Source organism: Zea mays, chromosome 6, assembly GCF_902167145.1.
Source record: "Zea mays cultivar B73 chromosome 6, Zm-B73-REFERENCE-NAM-5.0, whole genome shotgun sequence".
NCBI lineage: Eukaryota > Viridiplantae > Streptophyta > Magnoliopsida > Poales > Poaceae > Zea > Zea mays.
The window spans coordinates 166,698,312-166,709,917 of NC_050101.1; the positions used below are offsets into that span (position 1 = coordinate 166,698,312).

General features: G+C 40.3%; 2 protein-coding genes across 5 annotated transcripts; both read right to left on the reverse strand.

The window, feature by feature from the left end:
• Positions 1–1,316: 1,316 nt before the first annotated feature.
• On the reverse strand, positions 1,317–5,121 carry LOC100384428 (uncharacterized). Of its 3 annotated transcripts, none has more exons than XM_008649968.4 (7): positions 4,896–5,121; positions 4,649–4,801; positions 3,732–3,802; positions 3,138–3,257; positions 2,723–2,841; positions 2,394–2,475; positions 1,317–2,074 (listed from the first exon to the last, which is right to left on the reverse strand). In XM_008649968.4, the coding sequence occupies exons 2-7, from the start codon at positions 4,794–4,796 to the stop codon at positions 2,060–2,062; spliced, it is 555 nt and encodes a 184-aa protein (XP_008648190.1). In that variant the 5' UTR covers positions 4,797–4,801; positions 4,896–5,121; the 3' UTR covers positions 1,317–2,059. The 3 variants fall into 3 exon arrangements, with proteins under 3 accessions (XP_008648190.1, XP_008648189.1, NP_001170436.1); XM_008649967.4 differs by having other exon boundaries at positions 4,890–5,121; NM_001176965.2 differs by having other exon boundaries at positions 1,334–2,074; positions 5,002–5,093.
• A 1,824-nt stretch (positions 5,122–6,945) lies between these two features.
• LOC542500 (centromeric histone H3) lies at positions 6,946–11,369 on the reverse strand. 2 transcript variants are annotated; one of them, XR_002748548.2, is made up of 8 exons: positions 11,123–11,369; positions 10,999–11,024; positions 10,858–10,906; positions 10,587–10,702; positions 10,418–10,495; positions 8,336–8,411; positions 7,310–7,595; positions 6,946–7,243 (listed from the first exon to the last, which is right to left on the reverse strand). XR_002748548.2 is itself a non-coding variant. In NM_001112050.2 (7 exons), the coding sequence occupies exons 1-7, from the start codon at positions 11,196–11,198 to the stop codon at positions 7,543–7,545; spliced, it is 474 nt and encodes a 157-aa protein (NP_001105520.1). In that variant the 5' UTR covers positions 11,199–11,308; the 3' UTR covers positions 7,384–7,542. The 2 variants fall into 2 exon arrangements, 1 of the variants encoding a protein (NP_001105520.1); NM_001112050.2 differs by lacking the exon at positions 6,946–7,243 and having other exon boundaries at positions 7,384–7,595; positions 11,123–11,308.
• Between the last annotated feature and the right edge of the window lie 237 nt (positions 11,370–11,606).

Here is an 11,606-nt window from a genome sequence, read left to right on the forward strand (position 1 = left end):
TGTTGGCTCGATGAGTCGGCTCGCGAGCCAAAAGCGAGCTGAACCGAACCGCTTTTTCGAGCTCGCAAGATAGGCGAGCCGAGCCGAGCTCGGCTCGTTTCCACCCTACCCTGTCCGGATGGAGGACTGTTTTGTTTTGAGCTCCTACTACCCTAGAGCAGTTGGGGGTGGTTTCCAGAGGGAACAAACCTCGAGTATGTGAAAAGCACAGGGCCCCGGCGCGTTAAATGCATGGCCATGGCAGTTTGTCACGCTCACGGTCAAAAAATATCTATACTAAATTTAATTATAAAGCATAAAACACAAAAAAATATTATGTTGTTAAATTGTGTATTTTTTAGTTTTTTTATCATTTATAAATCATCTATAGACCCGTTATGCATGTTGGGCCATAAGCCAGCCCAACACGATAAATAGCATGTGTTTAGACCTTAGTTTGTGGCTCGCGGACTAGCGCGACATAACTCGTAGGCCAATCGAGGCCAGATCAGGTTAGCCTCAATTCATACTAAGCTTTAGCGAGCTCGTGTCGAGCCTAGCCGAGTGCCTCATTTATACATGTATAGTTAGGCTATCTCCAGCAGGTTATCTATCTCTATACTCATATTCAAACTCTATTTCGAGAACAGTCTACAATGCAAACAAATGTTTTGGTGATCATATGTGTAAGCTGCTAGACACGATCTTATAGCGGCATAGCGTGAGACCTATGATGTGTTTGGTTTGTCTTTTGGCTTTGACCTTTGTCGTCTAAAAACCAAACCAAAGGACGGGATTAAAAAACATTTTTTTTAAAAAACCGACTTTCTCGCAGTGTAAAATTGAAAGCATCTCTAGACCTGCTTTTAGTGGCTTTTCGATAGAACTGTAAAAATATGTATGGAAGAATTTTTAGCAGTTTTTAGTGAATTTTACCAAATAGTTTTTAGCTTTTTAGCAGTTCATAGCTAACAATAACTTTTTTTCATAACTCAGAGCCTATAGCAACTTATTTCACAACCATGGCCCAATGAAATAAACCCTAAGTTACTAGGTAACCGCCACTATCTGTCGAATACTCGAATGCCATTGTCGATTATCTCTTCTCTACTTTAAAATAGTAGATCCTAAATCAACTACTGTTGTGGCGTGTGCTTCCACCTGCTTTGTCACAATACCTACCGATCACATTATGCCACTGTAACACTAACGCTACATTAAACAACCCTTCGTTCTCGATTAGTTGTCGTCCATAGAGATTATTAATTTTTTATATACTTCTAAAATTTACATGATTCATAAAATATAAATACAAATTATATAAATCATAAACCATAAATAAAAACTGTATACTTTATAGAATATAAATAAAAAATGTATGATTTCCAAAGCTAAAAATTACATTATTTGTGGAGTTCATAGCTGACGTCGCACACGCAACATGTGTGATCAACAAAAAAAAAAACAATGCTCTCTTGAATCACTAACCATCAATTACAAAGATAAAATATAGTGTTAAAGGTACAACCAGTTTATATAGCGATATCAAAGTTAAAAAGTTTAATGAAGGATAAAAGTGAAGTCGAATTTAGAACCGAAGCCCAGTTCAAAGACGAAAGCTAGCTGCTATCCCATGATGCCTCCGACGACGTAGCACAATCCTCTGATTGCTCGAAATCAGCCAACAATACAAGATGCAACCTCAACCGCAGAAAAGAAGAGCAAAGTTGAGAATTCAGCGTGAGCAATAAGACCACCGAAGCCCTCGTGATATTACCGAGCATGTGCTAACAAATTAGGCGATCATTTTGCTATGCCAAGAGACAGCCGGACAGGCCGGCCCGGGATAGTACAACGACTCAGACAGTGGCGAGCACACAGTCAGACATGGTATACCTTGCACAAAACCAAAACAGAAGCACGGAAAATTACAGGTACCATAAAAAACATCTGATACCTAGCTCCTCGACCAAAAGAGCCTTTTATCTCCCAAAAACACACCACGTCTGACACAATCACGACTATATACTTCATAGCTGTAATGGTAGAGGCAGTTTGCTTCCACTGATTGAAGCCTTGCCTAGATGCTTCGAGCCTAATAGAGAAATTAAGGACAAGTGGTCAGCAGCGTGAAACTTGGGTTCACATTTATAACCGAAAAATTGTGCAAGCAAACGCGAATGAACCCAAATAAATTGATAACAAACTGCACTCAATGATAACATATTTTTCTAAAATTTATTAAAACCAGGTTGGCCAGTTTTAGAGAAAATTGGCTGTGCGTGGATGTTTGCACCAATCCATTGAAGTAGCTGTATGACTAATTGACTATCTTACAGATTCATGCACCTTAAAGTCTTAATCAATGTGCGTATATTCATTTGGTTGATCAAATTGTAATGCAGTTAGAGTACCTTGTTAGCGATGTTGTTCGAAAGCCAGTCAAGCCCCTCATACAAACCCTCACCAGAGGTAGCACATGTGCTCTGGATGTACCTGCAGTGAGTAAAGATGGGCACATCAACGATTTGGATGGCTTCAGATACAAGCAACAAGCAGTAACAATTCTGTTGTCAAGGAGACCTAGCATACATCACTTGCATATTGCAAGCTGAGCAGAATATTTTGTGCTTAAGGTTAAATGTTTGATTTATGCAAAAGTACATTCCAAACACCAATACACAATTCCTTTGTCAATAAAACAGTGCAGGACAGCACACAAATTTCAGAATGATAGGATTACCAGTGCCGCTGGCGCAGGGAGTGCAGGCCAAGCTTATCGGTAATTTCAGCAGCGTTCATGGCATTAGGCAGATCTTGCTTGTTTGCAAACACCAAAAGCACAGCATCACGGAGCTCGTCCTGACAGCATAAGACAACAAAATAGTGCCACTAGTTATATGAAACCGTCAGAACTAAACTATTTCAAAGGATGAAAAACGTTTACATGAGTGTTTTAAATTTAAATTAAAACCAAGGAAAGTGATACATAATTTCATTCCTATATGTAAGGTAATTTTAGAAAAAATTTGCCTTTAAGGTAAAACATTTTAAACTAATAAAAATCTTGGCCGAAAAGATGGAACCATAGGCCACCCATAATTACTACAGCATTCATGGTCCATTCAACTGCAAGTAGTAATACACTTTGATATTACCTCATTCAGCATCCGGTGGAGCTCATCTCTGGCCTCAACAACACGCTCTCTGTCGTTGCTGTCTACAACAAAAATGAGGCCCTGGGTGTTCTGGAAGTAGTGCCTCCACAGGGGCCGGATCTGTAACACGCCACAGAAATCATCAGATCACAAGAACATGCAGGCTAAAAGTAACATAGCACAAAGCTGCAAATGCTTATGATGGACAGGTGCATTCCAAACAAGAAGTTGAAGTTAATGTTTTATGCAAATTTAAATGTATCCCACATATCAAGATAGAGTGTTACAATGAAGTCATGTATAATTCTGCATGATGCAATTGATAGAGGACAGACCCAGTGCCAAAGGTTCCCCACACTAGTCGGGTCTAGGGAAGTGATAAATTGAGATAAGCCTTCCCCTGCAGATGCGGAGAGGCTGTTTCGAATACATGACTAGTGACTCGGTGAGACAACTCTCACCACTGCACTAGGCCTGCCCTTTTACATTATTCAATTGATAAATTTCTTATTATTGTACAGCACAGTAAAAAAACAAACAGCATGGTGTAAAAATGTCATAACCAAAAGAAAAAGATTTTAGGCAACTTCTTACCTTGTCCTGACCACCGACATCCCAAACAGTGAAACTAATGTTCTTGTACTCGACAGTTTCAACGTTAAATCCTGCATTTTCAAGAATAACAAGTTTAAAAAGGAACATAAATGATATCAGATCATAAAGGCAAATTCTTACAGAAGGAAATAATCAAAAAAAAATACTTGAGTATAAATCAGTAATAGAAGTGTAATTTTACGCCTGAACAAAACAAATAACAATAATAAATATAGAATATGTTCAGAAACTCACGAGCAATCCAGAAAGCCACAAATGAGTCGTTGGTATGACTATAAGTCTATAATAAAGCTTTTAAAACACACATAGATAATTTTACTTTCAAAAACAGTGACCATTTGTGTAATGGTTTAGTTAGGATAATCAAAATGACAACATGCCAAATAAGTCTATCCTATTAAGACTATCTTAAATTTGTCCAAAATGTGCATCAGTAAATAAAGTGTTGAAAATATTGTCTAATAGAAGACTTGCTACCGCAGGTTGATCTCAGGAAGTCAACCATTAAAAAAGGTTCAGCACATAATAATAGTCTGGCGACTGACTAGTTTAATTAGCATCACTGTGGCAAAGCTTATGTCCCATGTGGAAGTTAACTTACAGGATTCAATTTTCCGAAAGCCAATTAGATGAAACATATGGCCATTGTGCCAAGTTGGATACAAATTCTAAAATAAGATTAACTTGTACAGAAATTCAACAACATATCAACTGTGAATTATCCCTATATCCAATTTCCTACTAGAGCCCAAAGTATCAGGTAGTTCTATGCCTAAACTAGAGCTAAAAATCAAACGCTGCATGCATTAAAAAATTAGACAGTTATTGAATTATAACAATATAAACATGGTGTAACAGCAGTAGCACATGACCCAGGATGCTGATGAGGGGCGTACCAATGGTGGGGATGGTGGTGACGATCTCGCCGAGCTTGAGCTTGTAGAGGATGGTGGTCTTACCAGCTGCATCGAGACCGACCATGAGAATCCTCATCTCCTTCTTGGCGAATAGCCGCCTGAACAGCTTCGTGAACGTGAGCCCCATCTCCGCTGAGATGTAAACGAAAGCAAAGGGTTCAGCCTATGGATCCACTCACAGTGCGCAGATGATTAACAATAACACTAGAAACAAAGCCACCGCAACTAGATCCACGGAACCCGATGGCACAAGCACGCAGATCCGCGGCAACGGCGCACGCGAACCGTGGAAATGGGTCAGATTCGAGAGGCCGCAAGCGAAGAAAAACTACCCAAGATTCGATAGCACCCGCGTGGTAACGAAGCAGAATCGAGCGGAGCCGGTCAAACACTAGATTCCTCGAATAAATTCCTCCGAAAATCGATGAAACGTATCAATGGAACTTAGAGCAACTCCAGTAGTTCTCTAAAAGAATTCCTAAATCAATAATTTAGGTAGTTAACATGAAAACTATTCTTCAACAGTTCCCTAAATTAACTTTCTAAATTTAACAACTTGTCATCTAACCTTATTTTCTCTCTACATTTGGCAACCATTTAACAACTCCCAAAACAAAAATGTTGACTGCATTATATAGTTTTTGTGACTAATTTTTATATGGATAAATACAAAACAAAATTACAACCTATATTTAGAGAACTATTGGAGAAATCACATTTTTTTACTCTAAAAATCATTTAGCAACTTCTTAAATATGTGATTTAGAGAGCTAAAATTTACATAACTATTGGAGTTGCTCTTAGAGCAGTTATGTAAAGGTCCTTAAATATGAATTTAACAAATTTTAAAAAAAATTATTCTCCAACATTTATGTACATTATTAGTTCTCTAAATTTATAAACTCCATACAAAACTTAATTACATTCCTACATTTACCAACCTTGTTGTAACTCCTTAAATCAATTGTTGTGTTTCCATCCATAATATGTCCTGTTGACCACAAATTCATCTATGTCTGGTTTCCATCGATAATATGTCTAGTTTCCATCGATAATTTCGACCTCTCAAGACATCAGTGAAAGTTGTGATATTGATTTCTACCGTCAGCTCAATTAAAAATAAAAAACATATTTTTTACGTAGATAATTTTAAAAATTAGCAACTAATAAATATGGAACTATTAGAGCATATATATTTTTCTACTGCTTAAAATGTGTTAGCAACTTTTAAAATCTATAATTTAGGGTGCTAAATTTACATAATTATTGATTGAAGATGCTCTTAGAAGTGACCTTCCGCTAGACCTAGCAGACAAATCGATCGCCAAAAGCGCGCAGAAACACTGCAAGCATTGAGGCGAGTTCGCACCGACCAAGAGCTCAGCCGGATTGAGGAGTTCTAATGAAGAATTTAGGTAGTGTTTAGTTAAAGATCCAAGTAGAACGGAGTCGTTCTGTCTCAGTTTTGTTGTTGTTTGGTTACAAAGTAGCCAGAACGGAGTGACTCCAATTAGTGAATATTCTCCTTAGATTCGAAACCATCTCACTCCAAAAAAATTAATGGGACGGAGCCGCTCCGTTCCCAGCCCGCTCACACAGCTCGCCCTCCCATCCATGCGCAGCAGCTCGCGCGTCTCCCTCTGCAACCAAACAAAAAATAGAGCCGCTTTGTTCCAGTTCACTCTGCAACCAAACAAAAAAAACAGAGTCGCTCCGTTCCAGCTTACCAAATACAGAACAGAGTGGCTTCGTTCTTAGAATTAGAAATGGAACGGCTCCGTTCTACTTGGCTCCTCAACCAAAAACAAAGTCTTAGAGGAGTGGTTACAGAGATCGCAAGGCCGCGCCCCGGTGACTAGGTGATCCATTCTCTTCCCAAGTTCTCTGTGACCCTGTGGGTGCGGGCTTGGATCACAGGCGGTGCTTAATTATTTAAGTGGTTCATCAACGCATATAGGGTGCTTAATTATTCTCGTCTTATATTTTAAACTTCACTCTTTAATTTTATAGTATAAAACTGTACAAAACAAAAAACAATATTTTACATGTTTATAAACACTAGTGGTATAATCAAATTAGATACAGACAAGTATTGCTTGTACATATTTGTTTTCATATTTTCTCTTCGGATTCGAATCGGATACAGATATTATCGAGTTATGACAGATAAGATTAGAATTGGTATCGACATCTTAAATATCCAACTTTGAATATATGGGTACGAATATAATTCAGATACGGATCGGGTACTGAATACGTGGACTCGAATACGGATCGGATTTCAACCTTCTTAGATAGATCAAATTCGAATACGGACAGATAATATTTGTACCATTTACACCCCTAATAAACACGATGAATGGCCTAAGAAGAGAAACAAGATCCAACTGTGTGTGTTCCAGTTCAAAAGGAGAAAGAACCATGGTTTACTCAGTTCTCTACTCAATTCCACTGTGCATAAAGGCCCTCCTGCTATCCTGGCAACTGCCGTAGCAGTGGTTCGGGTTTCAGCATGCAGTTTCAGCAGTGGTTCGGGTTTCAGCATGCAGTTTACTCCATAGTCCATACTGCAGACTGAATCGATCTCGGTTAGCTGAAGCAAACCGAGAATGAAAACATCATAGTTCGCAGCATGGTTACCTGAAGCAAACAAACTACTGAAGAGCAACCAAAACAACCAGTTATCCCACAGACACAATCTTCGGCTGTTGCCATATAGTCCACAGATGTTCAGCTGTTGCCATGTAACATACTAACTCCACAGATGTTAGACTGCGAAAAGGATTAGGAACCATGCAGCATTCAACAACACTAATGTCTAGCTCCTACAAACAAATTCACAAGAATGATGCAATCAGAATGGATATTATATATCATGCCCAACGCCTTCCTCCGATACGCCTTGCAAGTTGTATGTCCTTTTGCACTGCATCAGTAAGGAAAACATTTAGGGTAACACATTTCCTACAGATCCTTGAGTTGTCAGATTTCTCAATCAATGCTTGTGTTTATACAAAGCTGAACTAAATTTAGCACCACTAGAGATTTTTTTGTCCCACTCTCTAAGTTGTTACATTATTTACTACTCCGTGTGTCCCAAATTATAATTCGTTTGACTTTTTTGTGTCACGTTTGACCGGCTCGTCCTATTCATTTTTTTTTGCGAAAAAATGAAAAACTCAAAGTCACATTTAAAGTATATTATACTAAACAATATCACAACAAAAATTAACAATAATTATGATTTTTTTTAATAAGTCGAGCCGATCAAACTTAGATAAAAAAAGTCAAACGAATTATAAATTGAAACGGATGGAGTATTACTTGATGCCTTTGTTGAATGTTGATAAGCAAACCTAGCTGATTCCTTTGTTGATAATCAAACCATATAGCTGATTCCTTTGTTGATAATCAAATCATATGATTGACGTATTTGTTGGTAATCAAACCATATAAATGGCCTACTAAAAGTCAACAGTTGCACTTTGCGCTATTTGAACATTACTATTTCCGCTCGTAAGCAATTCGCCACTTCAAAATAACATCTAGATTTATCATATCCATCTGAAGCAGAATCACTAAAGAATCGTGCAACCAAAATGCATCACACATATTCATTAGGAGTAATGCTACAGAGAAAAAGGAGTTCACTCAGTGATAACTTACTGATTGTGACACGCTTGGCATGGATGGCACACAGATTCGCCATTTCAAACAGTTCTATCAAGTGGAATTCTGCTGCCTGTAGACAAGAACGAAAAACAATACAAGAATTTAAATGATGCACGTACAAAAATATGGAAACCTAAAACTCTTAATTAACCAGAACAAATAGAGAAAAGAAATAATCATGAATAATTTATGTATATGAAATGCAGTCTCAAGGTATTGAATAAATGCAAACTCTAAGCTCTCTAACCATGCCTACACAAGCGACAAAGTTATCAGCATTTGGATCACTATAGTCCAATCAATAGCAAGCAAGCTAGGAAAGGCCGCAATATGAAATCCATTTTAACTACACCACTAGGAAAGCAGTTAAATTCCCTTTTAACTTTTTTTTGAAAGGAAGGGGCAAAAGGTTTGTCGCTCCGATCTATATTAGAAGAAAGAGGATAATACAGACTCCAAGCAACTTAAGGAAACGAAAACAACATAAAAAGAACTAAAAAGAAATTAAAAAGAAAAGCAACAAAACCACTAGTCCAAACCAACTAGACTTCAGCTACTAGCATAATCCTTGACTGCCAGAGCAACTTGATCTACACTTCTACGCTGCCTTTGAAAGATTCTGTTATTTCTTTCCAGCCATAAGTTCCACCAAAAGTGAAATAGCAGACCGTCGAAACCTCTTCTTGCCTGTCTGCTGCAAAGGCTGCACATGTCCGTCCACCAATCATACAAAGAAGTGTCACTGGGAGACCCAGTCAGTAAAGGAAAGTTGGCCCGAGACAAAACTTTGTTCCACACCTCTCTACTAAAGGGGCAATCCTTGCATAAGTGGGGAATTGTTTCTGAGGCTGAGTTGCAACCTCTTTTATGAAGGTTATCGGCAGTCAGAATTCTCTTATGAAGTAGTGTCCAAGCAAAAAATCGGCATTTCGGTTCCACTTTAGCCTTCCAAATAGGGCAGAGGTTCATTTTAGTGAAATTGGATGCGAACTGGATTTTGTATGCACTGCTAGCACTGTACTGCCCATCTGCCGTCCATCTCCAAGAGATGTTGTCTTCCAAACCGTTAAGCTCTTGCATGTTACCTATGGCCTGCCAAAGAGAGACGACCTCTCTAAACTCCCCCTCACCCGTGTATGGTGAGCATAAACGAATCCAATTGTTGTTAGTGAGCGCTTTGGCGACCGTGATGTTCTTCCTCTTTTCCTTCTTGAACAGTGTTGGCGCAATGTTCTTAGGGGCTTGGCCTTGGATCCAACTAGAATTCCAGAATTCAGCTATCTTTCCATTGCCTACCGTGACAGTTGTGGAAGCATTGAAGAGATCTTCATCAGTTTTGTCACAAGGAAGCTTCAAGGCAGTCCACGCCCTATCTTTGCTCTTCCATCGTAGCCACAGCCATCTTAGTCTTAGCCCCCTCGCAAAACGATCAAGGTCCAGAATTCCAAGACCTCCCTTGTTCTTTGGGAGGCAAGTTACGGGCCAGTTGACGAGGCAGTGACCCCCGCTGCAAACTTCTGGATTGCTCCCTCTCCACAGGAAGTTTCTTCGTATTTTGTCAATTGTTTGCAGCAGCCATTTTTGAGGTGGAAAAACCATTAGATGGTAGATTGGTTGTGCGGATAGCATCGATTTTACAAGAGTTTCTATACCAGCCTTGGACAACATCTTGCCTTTCCAGCAAGGCCAGCCTGTTGTTGATTTTTTCGATTAGAGGTTGAAGATCATTCCTTTTTACTTTCCTGAAATGAAGGGGCAACCCAAGGTACTTCCCAGGTAGGCTAGAGTATTTGCCCGGAAACACCTCCATTAGCGCAGGCCATAATGCTGTCGGGTATCGAATTGGGAAAATTTCTGTTTTCTCATAGTTGATCTTTAGCCCTGAACACCCCTTTTAACTAAAAGCAATTAAACTACTTTTTAACTACACACCACTAGGAAAAACCGCAATATGAAATCCTGACTAGTAAGTAGTACCAGACCAATTAACAGAAAAAAAAGACTTCACGATAGCAATAGCAACTATGTATATGAAGAGGATCTTAACAGAGAGATAAGACATTTTTCATAACTGACCTCTTGCAGCGCAAGGAGGGCTTCTGCGGTATAGCGCTCTACTTTCCCGTTTGTTACGAAATTGGTTAACTCCCTCACCTGCATTTTTTTTCTCAGAAGAATAACTTTCCATTAGACAGAATGCGGAACAACCCCATACTATGCAGAGGACAAACACGCCTGCACCCACCACACGGACGAAAGGCGCAAAGGGGATGAGCGGTTCAGTGGACTTCTGGTACTTCCTGATCTCCCGCAGCGCTACAGTCCCTGGCCGCCAGCGGTGGCGTGGTTTCGTCTTCTTAACTGTTTTTTTTAAGAAAACATACTATGGTGAGCAATTAAGGTAGTAACTCCGAGACCATGACACCCACATGGAACTGGCACATTCGCCCTCATCTTGCAACAAAATTAGATTGCAAGCGAAACCCAGCATCCAGCAACGACAAATAGGTCCTCACCTGAGTCACCTCCAGACGCCGCTCTTCCCCCGGTCCCAGCAGCCCTTTCCTGCATTCCATCAAACAGCTTGCAAGCAAGTAAGAGCAGCCCAACAAAAAAAGGCAAAAGGAGGGAACTGATCCCCGCACGCACGCGCTCACCGGCGTCGCCGAGGTACTCGCACCACCTGCAAAAGACGGAACAAGGAACGTGCTTAGCACCAGGGTCGGAGAGAAGCGACAGCGTCTGCTTGCGAAGCGGGGGGGAGCGCGGGACCCGGGTTACCTGAGCGCTCGAACTGGAGCTTCTTCTTGGGCTTCTCCGCCGTCTTCCTCACGGCCTGGTGCTTGGTTCGAGCCATCGCGGTGGGCGCCTCGCACTGCTCTCGTGGCCGACGGTTTCGATTCAGAACTCTCGGGACGGGAGGGCGTGTCGACGGTGAGTCTTTTTTTTAAGGGGGCAGGAGATGGTGAAATGAAAAGAGGTGCAGCGTTATTATGGTGAGCAGTGAGCACTGAGCACACTGGTGTGGTGTCTGCGTGCGAGTGGCCGAGTGCCTATCGATGTAACGGCTACCTGCCAACCTGGCGTGCCGAACGTTTGAGTAGTGGGCCCGGAATGCAGTGAGAGATGCTTTCTTTATCATCGTCCTCCCAGCCGGTAACCAGCATTGAGTTAAAAAAAATCTTTACATCTCGGATGTAAAAAATATCTTTTACAGCTCCTCACATACACCAGCTGCTTATCCATATAAATAAAATAAAAAAAA

Coding starts and splice junctions, on each gene's coding strand:
- LOC542500 (NM_001112050.2), bottom strand. CDS start 11,198: ATGGCTCGAACCAAGCACCAGGCCGTGAGGAAGACGGCGGAGAAGCCC. Junction 10,703..10,857: donor GGCGTCTGGAGGTGACTCAG/GTGAGGACCTAT, acceptor TAAAAAAAACAG/TTAAGAAGACGAAACCACGC. Junction 10,496..10,586: donor TTGCGCCTTTCGTCCGTGTG/GTGGGTGCAGGC, acceptor AAAAAAATGCAG/GTGAGGGAGTTAACCAATTT.
- LOC100384428 (XM_008649968.4), bottom strand. CDS start 4,796: ATGGGGCTCACGTTCACGAAGCTGTTCAGGCGGCTATTCGCCAAGAAG. Junction 3,258..3,731: donor ATGTCGGTGGTCAGGACAAG/GTAAGAAGTTGC, acceptor GGCGTGTTACAG/ATCCGGCCCCTGTGGAGGCA. Junction 2,842..3,137: donor TCCACCGGATGCTGAATGAG/GTAATATCAAAG, acceptor TTATGCTGTCAG/GACGAGCTCCGTGATGCTGT.